Source organism: Vombatus ursinus, unplaced genomic scaffold, assembly GCF_900497805.2.
Source record: "Vombatus ursinus unplaced genomic scaffold, bare-nosed wombat genome assembly UNPS02014801.1, whole genome shotgun sequence".
Lineage (NCBI taxonomy): Eukaryota > Metazoa > Chordata > Mammalia > Diprotodontia > Vombatidae > Vombatus > Vombatus ursinus.
Genome location: NW_020954579.1, coordinates 8,143,299 through 8,158,284, shown reverse-complemented (window position 1 = coordinate 8,158,284; position 14,986 = coordinate 8,143,299). Strand labels below are relative to the sequence as shown.

Below are 14,986 nucleotides of genomic sequence, written 5' to 3'. Positions count from 1 at the left end.
AGCAAGCACAGAATTAACATTGCGGTATTTTGCCTGTTATGTATTGTATTGAACATTTAAAATTTACTAAAAAGGGAAAAACGCATATAAATTGGAGAACCTCCCATTAACGCTGCATAATTGTTTTTTTGCCATCACTGACCAAATATACCTTTTTTAAACACCCAAGGATTAACACAAATCCAAAAGAATATTATAGCCCGGAGAATATTATTTGTATATCTCTAGAAATCACACTGAAACTATGTTACATTTATAAATATTAAATTTATTGTAACTATAGAATGGATTTAATGGTTTTCAGATTTGGCCACCTTACAACTCCCTGTTTTGAGGGTTTTTTTTTTTGGTTAAACAGAAAAATGCATTATAATTTGAGTCAAATTTACTTACATCCAAAAAATACACATTCATCTCTTCTAGAAAGAACAAGAAAAGCAACCCTTCAGATTCACATAATTAAAGAACAGGAAAAAAAAACCACTACATTATAGCTAAAATTTTAAAACAATACAAAGCCATGGGGTTTTTCTTTTTTGATTATGTCATAAAAAGGTTCACTGTCATATACACATGTATATAATGTTACATTCCATCACCGTAAAAAGTCCCATTTTTTCCCCTCCCCCAAAAAGTTTGACTAGTCTCCAAACTTGGAAAGAGGCACTCTCTCCTGCTGTCTGTGCAGTTCGTTCTCTTTCAACAACTGGAGATTCTCGGCTTTTAGCCTATCCAGCTCCAACTCTAGTTCTCTTACCCGGGAGTCCTCCCCAAACTTCTTGCTCTCCAACCGCAGCCGGTTGTTCTCGTCCTCCATCCTGGAAAGACACTTCTCCAGCTCCATATATTCTTTGATCAATTCCTGCTTGCTCATGTTCTGGAGGCTCTCCGCATGGTACCGTTCATAGGTCTCGGAGAAGTCCCGCTGGAGAAACTCACTTCCGTCTCCCCCCATCCCATCACTGCCCCCATCCTCCTCCCCTGCCTCCTCCAAGAAGTCCTCATCACTCGTATCGTCCGACTTGGCCACCGCCCGCTTGGAGTAGAGGCCGGTTTTGAGGTCCGGCTCCTCCTGATCGTGGTCGTCCATCAAGAACTGGGTCGTATTGTAGGGGGCAACTGGTTGGCCTTTGGCGAACATCTCGGCTCGAACCCGGGATGCCCGCTGGCTCTGCTTCTCGTCGAACTTCTTTTTCTCCTCCCAGGTCAGCTTGTAGTAAGGCTTCCAATGCCGCTTCTTCTTGGAAGGCCGTCTCCTGTGCTTCTTCTTTCCCAGCTGTCTTTGTTGTTGCTGCTGCCGCCAGGCCTCCTCCTCCTCCTCCCCGACAGGAACTGCAAACTTGTTGCCCCCATAACCTTGGCACGTCTGCGGGGGCTGGGCTCCGGGCTTTTGCCCCTCACCCAACGGTGGTGCAGCAGCAGCCCCGACAGCTGTCAGATTGTCGAGGTTCTGGCCCTTCTCGCCCCCCTCTGGGCAGCCGGGGTCTAGGCACGCCAGAGTCGCCCTGGGAGGCGAGGCTGGGGCTGGATTCCCTCCTCCCTCCTCTTTCCCAAGGATCTCATCAAGTTCAGGAGAAGCTCTCGATTGCCACCTACAGTCCTCCCCGGGGGGCTCAGTATAACGCTCCGCTCTGCCCATAGCACCTGTACAGTTGGAAGAAGTTTGAGAAGTCTGTTGCTGCTGCTGACACTGAGACAGAAATGGCTCGGCCATGACTGGACGGAGTCCTCTTCTGGAAGAGTTGGAAGAAATTTTTTTTAAATAGCCACAAAGTCCTTTCTTTTCTCTTTTAAAAGAAAAAAGTCTTTTTAAATGTCCCGCGGGTCTTCTCTTGAACGCCGGCAGCACAGATGGACGGAAGTATTCTATTGTCAAACCTTCCGCCTACAAACTCCACTCCAAACTTGGAAAGGGCGCTTTTGGGTCAGCAAAGGGTTAAGCACCCCCTAGATCGGCGGGCGGGCTAGCTGGCGGGATTCAAGGTCTGCAGCACCAAAAACAGTGTGTATGCGGGTGTGTTGGGGGAGGGCTCGCCTCAGGCCCTCCCCCCACCCCAAGAGTTGGGGGCAAAGCCAGCCAGAGTAGCAGAAGCAGCAAGGTGAAAAGTCCAAAGGGTTAAAGAACCCAGCCCCGAAAGGGTTAATGCCACCAGATGACGCGCCTGCGAGGGCCTGGGTCCGTAAAGGGTTAAATCCCCTGCCGCAGAGCCCACAAGGGGTTAAAGTCCCAGGACCACTTCCGACCACTTCCTCCCACTTCCACGGGTGTCGCTCCGGCCCCTGCTTCCCCGCTCCCTGGCCCCGGCCGGAGCCTCAACCGAGGACAGACAAACTCATCTCCCCCTTGGCTCGGCGCTCTGCTCTGAGCTCTCCTCCTCCTCCGCCTCCTCCTCCTTCTTCCCCCCTCCCCCTTCCGACAGCACTGCTTCCGCCTCCTCCTTTACTTTTCCCCCTCCCAACCTGCTTCCTTCACCTGCCAACTTCCAACTGCTGCCTCCCAGCTCTCTGTGCTGCCTTATATAAAGGAGCCAGCCCGCCCCGCCCCCGCGCAAGCGCACCGTAGAGTCTACCGCGGCACGCCGGGACTCGTAGTCCACCGTCTCTTGGGACTAGCGTCCCCATGCGTTGACCAGACCAGCCAATCGTCAGGCACGCGGAGGGTGCCTCCCAGCCCCGCCTCCTCGGCCGCCGGATCGGTGCGACCGAAACGTGCACTGCTATAGGACACAGTGATCGAGATGAGCGGAGCGAGGCTAGCCAATCTCAGGAAGATTAGGGCGGGCTCTGGACGGTACCATGGTGTTTCAAGAGTAGGAGAAAACTCGCCAGCTCTACATGAGGCTTGCAGTGTAATTGTTCAAGAAAGTTACGTTTTAAAGAATATTGTCAAATATTTTCCCCAGTGAGGCAATTCTGAGGCTCGTCAATGTTCCCTATACTAAAGGTAAAATGGTTCATTCCAAAAAATAGTCCCCGAGTATAATCGGCTTTTGAACCCTACACAAAAGGGTATTAAGTCAAGGGAATTGAGGATAAGATGAGAATCTGTGTCCAAATCAGTCAGAGCCCGAGGGACTGCCAATGTTTAGGTTTTCAGAAAAAAAGTGGTCCTGGGAGCGCCATTTGCGGAGGGATACCTAAAACATACGTCTTTTCAAATCCGGAAAAGGCGAAAGAAGACGTAAACAAATCAAGAAGAAACGTGTGCCGGCTTAAAGACACAGGGCGGCTCTCGCAACCCAGCCTCGGCCTAGGCTGGAGTGGCGGACGGCATTCCTTTGCTACGGGTTCGAGTCTCACGTCCTCATGGATTCTTCCAGAGGCCTATAGAAGAGTGGGGAAGGGTGCTAGCCTGAGAGTCTTGGCCCTGGGTTCAAGGCCTGCAGGCGAAGGAGAGGGAATTGTAGTTCGCTTCCGGTTCTAGCGCCATCTCTGGCTCCCTGCCTTCTAGAAGCCTCCTCCGCCGCGCCCCCCCCCCCCCCGGCCCCCGTCGGGGGGGGGGGGGGGGGGGGGGGGGGCGGAGAACCTTGACCGGAGAAAGGGGTCTAGAATTGGAGATTGAGCCCGTTCCCTGCTCTGGCGCCGCTCACCCACTCCTAGGGTAGGAGCCATTCATCCCTAAACGTGAATACGCTTTGAGATCTTCCTGATAGGCCTTCTGTCTCCTTTTCCAGTCGTGCTCCACTCCACAGCCCCAGGGTTGTTCCTAAAACCCAGGTCTGATCATGCCACCCCCCTTCCCCCACAAGCTGCAGTGGCTCCCTGCCGGTGCCTCTGGGATCAAATCTATTGGAATGCATGCTTTTATCGTGTAGGGATTGTTTCATTTTTTTTGCCTGGCATGCAATAGGTGCTTAATAAATGCGTGATTGATTAATTGACTGATACAAAGGCCTGTTTCGACATTTAACACATATTCACGTGTTCTCCAAGGTCTCCAGCCGTGCTTCTGGTCATACTAAACGTTCTGCCTTCTGCCCTGCTGTTACACAGGCTGTGTCCCCCATTATCTGTAATACACCCCAAGTGTTGAGCACAGTGTCTGGCACATACTAGGAGCTTAATAACGCTAGTTGATTACTGACTGACTTATGCTTCTTCCAATCCCAAGCTTACTTCGAAGCTTAGTCAAGTGCCACCTCTCATATGAGGTCTTTCCTGATCCCTCCATTTGATAGAGCCTTCCCTCTCCCCATCCCCCTACCATTATTTTATGCCTTGTTGTTCAGCCGGCTCCAACTCTCAGTGACCGTCTTTGGGATTTTCTTGGCAAAAATGCTAGAGTGCCTTGTGTCCTCCAGCTCATTTTATAGATGAGGAAACAGGCAAACAGAGTCAGATGACTTGCCCAGGGTCACATAGCTAGTAAGTTGTTGTTTGGGTTTCTTTTTTTGGGGGTGGGGGCGGTTGTATTTGAACTCAGGGTTTCCTGACTCCAGGGGTGTATCCTCTATACCACCTAACTGCACTTTCTATGTGTATTAGGTGTCTCCTCTGCTCCTCCACCCCCAACCTGTAAGTTTCTTGAGGGCAGGAATTGTTTGTCTTTGTCTTTGACTCCCCAGTGACTAACAAAGTGCTTGGCACCAAATAGGCAATTGATAGAAGCTTGCTGATTGATTGATTGATCCTGGGTCCAGGTTGAGGGACCCTTTCTTGAAGGAAACCTTGATGAGAACTGAACCTTTAAACATTAAGACGTTTCCTTTCCTTAGCCCATCCATGAGGACATAACCCTGTATTACTAGACTGAGTTCTTGGAGAGGGGTTAATGGATTTGGGATTGTCTAGTCTCTGAGGGAATTGAAGGCAAGTCTTGTGGCTATGAATTTGGAGGCCTAGTTCCTGACTGTACCCTGCCAACTAACTGCCTTTCCCCTCTCTGAGACTGTTTCATCCTTTGTAAAATGAGAGCCTTGAATTGTGGAAAACAGTTTGGAACTTGGCACCAAAAAAAAAAAAAAAACCTTAGCAGCCTGTAACTAGAATCCCCTTTGACCCACTGATAATCCTGTAAGACCTAAAGAAAGAGGAAAAGGGTCCAAATGCACAAAAAGATAGCAGCTCTTTTTTTGTGGTGACAAAGAACTGGAAACTAAGGGAGTACCATCAATTGGGGAATGGCTCAACAAGTTACAATATGTGAACAATGAAGAAGATGGTTTCAGAGAAAATTGGAAAGATATGTATGAACTGATTGAAGAGTGAAAGGAGCAGAGTAATTTATAAAAAGACAATAATATTGTAAAAATCAAAGAACTTTGAAAAACTTAGGAATTCTGATCAGGGTAATGACTAACCATGATTCAGAGGATTAATGATGAAACATGCCACCCACCTCCTGACAGAGAGATGAAGGGCTCAGAATGCAGAATTGAAATTTTTTTGTCACGTCTAATATGAAATTTGTTTTGCTTGACTATACGTATTTGTAACAGGGATTTTATTTTTCTTTCTTTCTCATTGGGGAGGTATAGGTAGATAAAGGCAGGTTTTTGCTGATAGAAAAAATAAAATTTAATAAAAAAAAAAGAAACAGCATAGTCCCTGGCACAAAGTTAAATACTTAATGCTTATTGATGAGTTTATTTCATTTAAGCCTCATCACAGCTCTGTGAGGAAGGTTCTACAGGTATTATCGTCACCACCACCACCCCACTTTACAGAAACAGATGCTTACAAATATTGACTTTTGCATTCTGACACTATGCCTGGCCAGCCCTGTCAGAATTCCCATAAAAAACCTTGAGATCTTTAGGATACTGTTTCTGGGACACCACCTTTTCAAAAGGTGGGCTAATTCAATTGAAGTCTTTATTGAGCTGGGTGCCACTGGGGATACCAACTTGTACCTATCAGATTTATAATCTCCCCTAGCAGTTCACAATCTAATGTTAAGGCAAGTGGACTTTAGTTCCATCTTGGGATACCCTCAATGAAGCTGTCCTTGTGAGACAGTTTTGAGGAGTGATTTAAGCACTGTGATGGAATCTGTTTGACCAAGTAAGGGAGAAAGGCCTAGATCCCCTGATTCCTTTGGAAGACATTTCTGGTCGGGGCTTGGAATCAAATAATGATACCAAACAATCATTATTGAGGACCTACTGTCTGCCAGACCCTGTGAAAAGGGTTTACAAATATTATCTCATTTGATCCTCGCAACAATCCTGGGAAGTAGGTACTGTCGTTCCCATTTTAAGGATGGGGTAAGAGGTTAAGTGATTTGCCCAGGGTCACATAGCTAGTAAGTATTTGAAGCTGGATTTGAACTCAGGTCTTCCTGACTCCAGGCCCAGCACTCTACTTCACCACCTAGCTGCCTCTAATTAATTTAATTAAATGCCTCTCTTTGCAGACTTAAGGTCTGTCAACTATCCTTGGTTCTATACATCATCCTTCACTCCTGTCTTCCCTCCCTCACCCTCTACCACATACAAATCCTTCCCTATCTTCCTTCTCTCTTGTGATCCTTCCATGCCCAGTTTCTGGGTTTTACTCTTTCCATTCCCACAGTCTGATATCCAAGAGTGGAACATTAAATAGCCTAACAGGTTCTCCTGCCTCTAGTCTCCCATCCATTTTACACACACAGGTCAAAAAGTAATCTCTTCCTGAAATGCTGCTTTGCCCAGCAAGCCCCACCTTCCCCACCCTCAGCCAAGTGATCAAACCTCCTGGAGTCTGAGGTCCAGACAGCACAGTCCTCCAAAAGAGTTAAGTCCTCACTGTGTATTGATGGTAGATTATAAGTTGACAGGCTGAGCTATGAAGCTTTGGGAAAGCAGACATCCCTGATTATATGAGAAGCAGCCTTGGAAATAGAATAACAAAAACAACCCCAAATTTGTGTTCTAATCCTGCCTCTTGACACCTACTGGCTGAGAGACCCAGGGTAAGCCTAATTTCAATGGATCATAGATGAAGTGGTGGAAGAAACCTCAGAGATCATCTTGTACAACTCTCTCATTTTACAGGAGAAAAATAAATGAGGCCTCCAGAAGGGAACTGCCTTGTCTGAGGTCACATGGGTAGTAAGAGTCAGAGGTAGAATTTGAACTCAGGTCCTCTGATTCCATAATCAGTATACTTTCCCCTCAGGTCTTCAAGAAAGTCACAGGCCCATTACCCCCCCCCCAAAAAAAAGTTTTTAACAGATGAGGAAATTGGGACACAAGCTGTGGTTTGTCCAGGGTCATACAGTTAATAGATGTCATTGGCAGGTTTTGCTTTGTTTTGTTTGTTTTGGGGGGTGGCAGTTGTTTTGTTTTTTTCCATTTCCAAGGCAGCTAGTAGGCTCAGTGGATAGAGCTCTGGGCCTAGAGTAAGGAAGATCTGAGTTCAGATTTGACCTCAGACACTTTATGACCCTGGACAAGTCACTCAGCCGCTATCTGCCTCAGTTTCTTCATCTGTAAAATTGGGATGATAATAATAATACTTACCTCCCAGGATGGTTGTGTGAGGATCAAATGGGCTAATAATTGTAAAGCTTTTAGCACAGTGCCTGGCACATAGTAGACAATGTTAATTATTATTACCTATTTGTAATGGCTTTAAACTTAGGTTTTCAGACTTCCAAGGTGATTGCTCTTTCTACTTAGATCTTCTAACCATAAGGGTAGGCCTTTTGGAATTATACACTATCTCTAAATTAGGATTTGTCAGAAGGGCTGGAGGAGAGGTTCCCAAAATGGGCAATGCCATCCCTTGGGAGGGTGCTGGAATGATCCAGGGGGCAGTAGTAGCCTCAGTGTAGTTGGGGGGTGTTGAATAAAAATAAGGGGGAGGCAGAAGAATAAGGAAAGAAGATAATAAAAATTTGAAAACTGAACATTTTGGGGGGCAGGTAGCAATCCCGGAGTCAGGAGGACCTGAGTTCAAAATCCAGCCTCAGTCACTTGCCGCTAGCTCTGTGACCCTAGGCAAGTCATTGGGGTAGCTAGGTGGCGCAAAGGATAGAGCCTCAGATACATGACACTAGCTGTGTGACCCTGGGGCAAGTCAACCCCATTGCCTGGCCAAAAAAAATTAAATTAAAATAATAAAAAATTGTACATCTTCACCTGTTGTGTAACAGTTAAAGTCATAGTGATTACATTATTTTTCAAATAAACACACAAAATGCAAGTTATAACTAATCAGTGGTCAAGTCCAACATCAGGTCTTGAGCAAATGTTGGTAAGTGAGTGTGTCGAGCATTGCAGGGAAGTTCAGCATTCATCAGCAGGAATATGTATGTGTGTAATGATACAGTTATATGATGAAACATTGTGTCATCAAAATTTCAATACAGGAAAAAACCTATAGATATACAATAAATTATTAAATTTAAGATGTGTCATTTAAAAAAATTATATATTTTGGGGGCAGCTAGGTGGTGTAGTGGATAGAGCACTGGCCCTGGATTCAGGAGGACCTGAGTTCAAATATGGCCTCAGACACATAACACTTACTAGCTGTGTGACCCTGGGCAAGTCACTTAACCCCATTGCCTAGCCAAAAAAAAAAATTATAATAAAAAAATTATATATTTTTGAAATGATGTAAATTTAAAAAAAAGTTAAAGGGTTAAAGAAAGTAGATTTCCAGGGGGGCACTGAGTAATTTTCTTTTTTGAAAAGGGGGCAATAGGTCAAATAAGTTTGGGAACCTCTAGTCTGGAGCTTCCCATAGAAAGATACCCATAGAAAGTTGGTCATTAAAAAGGGGTCTTTCAGAAATTACTCATGTATATGGTGGCACAGTGGATAGAGGGCCAGGCCTGGAGTCAGGAAGATCCATCTTCCTGAGTTCAAATATGGCCTCACTTACTAGCTGTGTGACCTGGGCAAGTCACTTTACCCTGTTTGCCTCAGTTTCCTCATCTGTAAAATGAGTTGGAGAAGGAAGTAGCAAACCACTCCAGCATCTTTGCCAAGAAAACCCCAAATGAGGTCATGAAGAGCCAGACAGGACTGAACGACAACAAAAATGGTTTAATTGATGGAAATCACGTTAATGAAAATGCATTATTATTTGATTTGCTGCTGGGGTGGGAGAGCTTTCCATATGATTAATAGCTGAAGCCTCTTGTCTCCTCCTGTTAGAGTGTGACCTCCTTGAGAGCAGGGCATATGTCTCTTTTTCTATCTGTATGACCCGGGATTAGCACATTTAAATGCAGTATTAACAACTTCGTAACTGTCTTTCATACGCTGCTCCCTATCTCTACAGACCTTATTCTCTCCCCAACCCTTTGGAACTGATGTCCAGCTACAGAATTTCCAGCTGTGTTTCTGTGTATGTTGTGGATCATGACGTCTTCCCATCGGAATGGGAGGTCCCCAGTGGCAGGGACTTTGCTTCTTCCATTGAACTGAGAACTCCCTGAAGGCAGAGCCTTTACAGGGCTTGATGGAAAAGAGCACTGGATTTCGATATTAGGCAAGGGCTGGTGGGAATCCTTGGCCTGTGCCCCTTATTCTCTGTGTGGCCTGGGGTAGGCCACTTAATCCCTTGAGGCTTTTACACAGCATCTTCATTCAGGCCCTTATTACTCCTCACCTGGACTATTACAAAAGCCTGCACTGCATCCTGCACAGTCATCCTGATCTATGTCTTTCCACTGGACTCCCATGACTGGGGGAGAGAGTGAGGCTGATGACCCTGCACAGCTCTGCCTCACTTAAATCCAATTCACTTGCAAGTCAACACATCACCCTCCCAGTGTCACTGGTCCTCTTTGAGACTGAAGGACAAACAACAATGACAATAGCCTACTAATTGATCTCCTTGGGTCATACCTCCCTTCTCCAATCCATCCTCAACCCCTCCAAAAATGACATTCCTAAAGCACAGGGCATGGTGACCACTTCGATGCTCAATAACTCTAAAGGCTCTTTATTTAACCTCTAGCATCAACTAGAAACTCCTCTCTTTGGCCCTTAAAGCTCTTTACCATCTGGCCCCTTATCTTTCCCCTCCAGGATCTCGACATTTGGGCCAAATTGGCCTATCTGCCATCTTCACACGTGACATTTCATCTCCATGTCCCATTTCAGTGTCTTTGCCTAATGCAGGAGATAATTAAAAGGTAATTTCCTTGAGGGCAGAGACCTGTTTTGCTTTTCTCTTTGTATACAAAGTGTTTAGCAAATGACAGGTGATAAAGAAATGCTTGATTTAAACCCTTTCAAACCTGGCTCCAATAGCTTTCCCAGCTTCTATGTTCATATGAGAATACACTTTTATATTACTCCCTTCCTATTTTTCTGTATTCAAACTAAACTTGACTTTCTTGCTGTTCCTCACACTTGACATTCCATCTCTCTCCTCTGTCTCCGTGCCTTTGTAGGGCCTGTTGCCCGTGTCTGGAATGCACTCCATCCTCCCGGCTCAGCCAAATTTTCTTCCTATCTTCACTCTAGTCCCCCTACTTCAAGCCTTTCTGGATTCCCCTCAGCTGCTTCTCCCCACCCCAACCCCATTACTTTGGATTTATTTTGTATATATTTATATGTGCTAGAATATACATAACATATGTCTGTATTTACATATACATATTTTATATGTATATACATATACACATTTACATTTATACATAATACAAAATACATGTATACATTTACATATACATAATAATACAAAATATATGTCTGTATTTACAATCTATCTAGTCTATTTAGATAGACTAAATTCCTTGAGGGCAAATAATTTTGTTTTCATCTTTTCATTCTCTCTTTGCATTTGTACAATGCCCAACAAGTTGTAATCAATAAATATTCATTGATTGCTTCATTTCTGTCACAGTAAAATGAAAGGTTTGGACTAGACCAAGGATTCTTACCCTTTTCCTTATCATGAACTCCTTCCTCAGTTTGGTGAAGCCTATGGACCCATTTGGGACTGTTAGGTGGCACTGTAATCGATAGAGCCCTGGGCCTGCAGTCCTCTTCCTGAGTTCAAATCCAGCCTCAGACACTTACTAGCTGTGTGACCCTGAGCAAGTTACTTAATCCTGTTTGCCTCAGTTTCCTCATCTGTAAAATGAACTGGAGAAGAAAATGGCAAACCACTCCAGTATCTTTGCCAAGAAAAACCCAAATGGGGCCACGAAGAGCCAGACATGACTGAAAAGACGATCAAACAACAACAAAATGTACTCATTCTCAGAATAATTTTTTTTCATTTTCAATTTTATTTATTTATCAGAATAATTTTTAAATGCATAAAATAATTACATAGGATTACATAAGAAACCAGTTATATTGAAATAGTTACCAAAATATTGTTTAAAAAGTTCAGGAATCCCAGGTTAAGAACTGCTGCCCTAAGTAGACCTTTTCCTCCTAAATGCACTTGATGATCTCTAAAGTCCCTTCCAGTTTCAAATCTGTGATTCTATGAACCAGTGGTCATAGTGGTCATCTCCCACATCAGACAAGGAGCTTCCTGAGAACAGAGAATTTCTCCCCCACCAAACTGGGAGCTCTCTTACAGAAAATGCCTTTATCCAAATGCAATCTGGAGGTGAACATCTCATCTTTCTCACCCTCATACACCAATTCATAGGAAGCTGTTGTAGTACGGTTTGGTTTTGTTTCTTAATCTGGAGGAAGGAAAAGAGGTCACTCAAGAGTAGAAAGAATCAAGCATCTGCAGGCAGTTCAGCATCAGGGAACCTTTATATATTACTGGCAAGAGCCAGCCATCCTAGCCTGCAGCTCTAGGCTTCCCTGAGACTGCCTAGACTTTTCTAACCAGCAGCCTGGGTTACCATCCCCTAGTTTTTCCCTGTTCTGCCTTGGCCATTCTTATCACAAAGGCTTTATTGAGTCCACAGCCTGTAGCCCTGGGCTTTACCCGAGGTGGGGAAGGGAGCGGCACACCTTTGGCGAGCTTCCAGAGGATTTTCTTTTTTTTTTAGGCAATTGGGGTTAAGTGACTTGCCCAGGTTCACACAGCTAGTAAGGGTCAAATGTTTGGTCTGAGGCCCTATTTGAACTCAGATCTTCCTGAATTCAGGGCCGGTGCTCTATCCACTGCACCATCTAGCTGCCCCCCAGAAGATCTTCTAAACTTGAATGGGAGAATCTGGCATCCAGAAGACTGAATACTGAACAAAGATACCAGCTGGCTAAGTGAAAAGTTGATTGACATTATATACAAAGAAGAGGCCACAGCACCTCTGGGTGGAAGAAAATGGAAGGGGAATAAGGGGGAAGTCAATTTTTAAAAATTAAATTAAAAATTTTTCAAGCTAAAAAGTATTTCCATTAAGGAAGTGGGGGGATGGAGGGATTCTCCTGTCCGCTCTAGTTAATACAAGAAAGTTTCTTCCTTTCCTGGATTTTCAAGAGTCACATGAATTAAGGGGCAGGGTGTGGTGGGCTAGAAATGGAGGGAAAATGAAGAGGGCATTAAAGGAAAATCTCAGAAAACTCCAGGCTTTTGGCTTAAGGCAAAGGGTAAGGAACTGGAAAAGCTGGGGGTGGATCCCAGGAGAGGTGATGAAGGGGAAAGCACTGAGCAGGACTGGAGGCTGAGCCAAAGCCCTGGGATGGGCAGATGACAGAGTCTTGGTGTGCCAGAGAGGAAAAAGAACCATTTGCTGCCAACACCATGCACACACATGCATACTCAGATTCCCATTCTTGCACAGAATCACCCATCCGCGGCTCCAGATGTGCACACACAGATAGCAACACACAAGGAGGCTAGGGCACACAAACACAGACGCCTACAGCCAGCCCCGGCCTTGGCCCACTCCCCCAGCTGAATTCTCGGGGGGCTTCAGATGAAGTGGCTTATTAATACAGATAATCTGGAAAGAAGGTCTTAAAGTGCCACCCCCGAGAAAGGGGTCAGATCAGGCACTGAGGCCCGCACCTTTTGGAGAAAGTGTGTGTGGGTAAGGCTCACATAAGAAGCTGCATCCCAGCACTCGGGGCTGGGGCGGACCTGGAAGGGGGTGCAAGATTGGGGGTGCGGTCAGAGACTCTGGGGTTCGGAAGGAGATGATATCTGGGGAGGGACTGAGGTGCAGTGCTGAGGGAAGGGGGCTGGCTGCGAGGATCAGTGCCAGGAGCGGGGATAGGGCGGGGCTGCCAGCGGGAGGGAGGGGGAGCCCAGTCGAGCCCCGGGGGAGGCAGCCGTCCTGCGGACTCGCTCCGGCCTCCAGCCGCGGCGTGACCGTGACCGTGACCGTGACGCCACGCTCATCTGGGACCGCCCCCTCCTCTCCCTTCCCCTAGGCCCCGCCCCGACGCCGCAGGGCCATGCCAGTCCCCGGGCCGGGGGAGGGGTACTGCGCTCAGGCCCCCGCGGGAATCCCGGGATGTTCGCCAGGACCTCAGCCCCTCCGGGGCCGGACGGGGCGGGTCAGGCGACGTTGTCCAGATGCAACCTTCGCCCCAGTACACTTCCCCTCCCCCCGCTCGCAGGCGGCTGTTTTCTTCAGATTTGGGCACCACCCCAGGACAGAGACACGCAGACATATCCCCTTCCCTCCCCCAGTTCTTCCAAGGCTCACTGTAGCCCGCAAGCTGCCCCTCACCCCCGCGGGGGGGCCTCTCCCCTTCATCCCCCTCCACTCCTGGGAAGCCCACCCCATCCCCCTTCTGCAGCAGACTTCGGAGTCTGCATAAAACGGGCTGGTCAACAAACAGAAGGGAGGGGGCACCGTCGTGGTTGGGGATGGGGAGCCAGTGTCCATGACAGGGAGCCTGGCCCAGCTCAGCCCTTCAACCCCAGCCCAGCTCCCCATGCCTGCGTCACCCCGTTCCCCCTTGGAATGGAACCTCTCCAGAGCTGAAAGTTTCATTTATTTTAATACTTATGGATCTTCTGAGCGGATGAGAACCTGAGTATAATCCAAAGGGTAGAGGGGTCATGTGACCAAAAGCAAGTTCGGTGCCTCCCCCACGACTCCCCTCCCTTCTCATCGATATAGATATCTCTATCTATCTATCTATCCATCTATCTATCTATCCATCTATCTACCTACCTACCTATCTATCTGGCCTCTCAGCTGCGTCTGGTAAAACAGCCTGGAAAAGCCCCCCCAAAACACCCTTCTCGAGCAACTCAACTCTTCTTCCAAACAGCTAGAATAGACGCCCAGGCCACTGCCTCGACTTGCCTGAGCTAAGGTACCTCTGGGAGGGACCGTGATGGGGGTGGGGAATGGCAGTAAAGTGGCCTGAGGCGGGTGGGGGAGGGAGCTCCGTGGGAAGGTGGGAGGGAGAAATGCAGCGGTAACGATGTGGTGCTGGTGGTGTCCTGGCATCGCCGGTGCATCCTGAATCACCAAGGGGCCCTAGGCTCCCCGTGCCATCCACAGTCGGGGAAAACGAGTTATATACCCTCCTGGAGGGGAAGGGCCGCAGCCCCGAGGAGGGGCCACCAAGAAGGGCTGAGCTTATTCCATTCAGCACCCAGCAAATACTGATTGGTCATGGAATTCCAGAATATCACCTCAGAGGCAGTTCCACTGGGTAATTTTACAGGTGAAGAAACTGAGGCCCAAAGGAGGGAAAACGATTTACCTAAGGTCACACAACTACTTAGTGGCATAGCTCATAAACTGAAGAATAAGAGTCAGAAAGGACCCTTGGAGATCTAGTCCGACTCTCTCGTTTGACAGGTGAGGAAAACGAGGCTAGCTGGTGAGGTCCTAGCCCTCCCTGCTTCCTCAGAAAGGCTCAGGTGCAGTATGGGAGACTGGTGAGGGCTGGGAAAGAGGAGGCACCTTCCTCCCCCCGCCCCCATCATCTCCTCAGGCGGCAGCAGTGTCCCCTAAGGGCCAATCACCTCTTCTGTCTCCGAAACTGTCGGTAGAGCCACTGGACAACGAATGGCCATAGGAGGAGGAGAAGGAGTGTCGGGGTAGAGAGCTCCAAGGCCCAGGGCCCCTGCTGGGATGGAGGGTTCTGCAGGAGGAAAGGAGAGGATAAAGGTGGGGGGAGAGGCCCACAACCTGAACCCAAGCCTAAACTCCCCTCAGCCC

General features: G+C 47.3%; 2 protein-coding genes across 6 annotated transcripts in view; both read right to left on the bottom strand.

Annotated features, from left to right (window-relative positions):
- Window positions 1–247: 247 nt before the first annotated feature.
- HEXIM1 (HEXIM P-TEFb complex subunit 1) lies at window positions 248–2,343 on the bottom strand. Its single transcript, XM_027873293.1, has one exon. It carries the CDS (start codon window positions 1,712–1,714, stop codon window positions 641–643), a length of 1,074 nt encoding a protein of 357 aa, XP_027729094.1. The 5' UTR covers window positions 1,715–2,343; the 3' UTR covers window positions 248–640.
- Window positions 2,344–13,788: 11,445 nt separating this feature from the next.
- ACBD4 (acyl-CoA binding domain containing 4) overlaps window positions 13,789–14,986 on the bottom strand; it is a 10,239-nt gene continuing 9,041 nt past the window's right edge. For all 5 annotated transcript variants that reach the window (XM_027873376.1, XM_027873374.1, XM_027873375.1 and 2 more), the window contains one exon: window positions 13,789–14,909. In XM_027873376.1, coding sequence (XP_027729177.1) covers window positions 14,776–14,909 — 134 coding nt within the window. In that variant the 3' untranslated portion in view covers window positions 13,789–14,775. The remainder of the gene's footprint in view (window positions 14,910–14,986) is intronic.

Coding starts and splice junctions, on each gene's coding strand:
- HEXIM1 (XM_027873293.1), bottom strand. CDS start 1,714: ATGGCCGAGCCATTTCTGTCTCAGTGTCAGCAGCAGCAACAGACTTCT.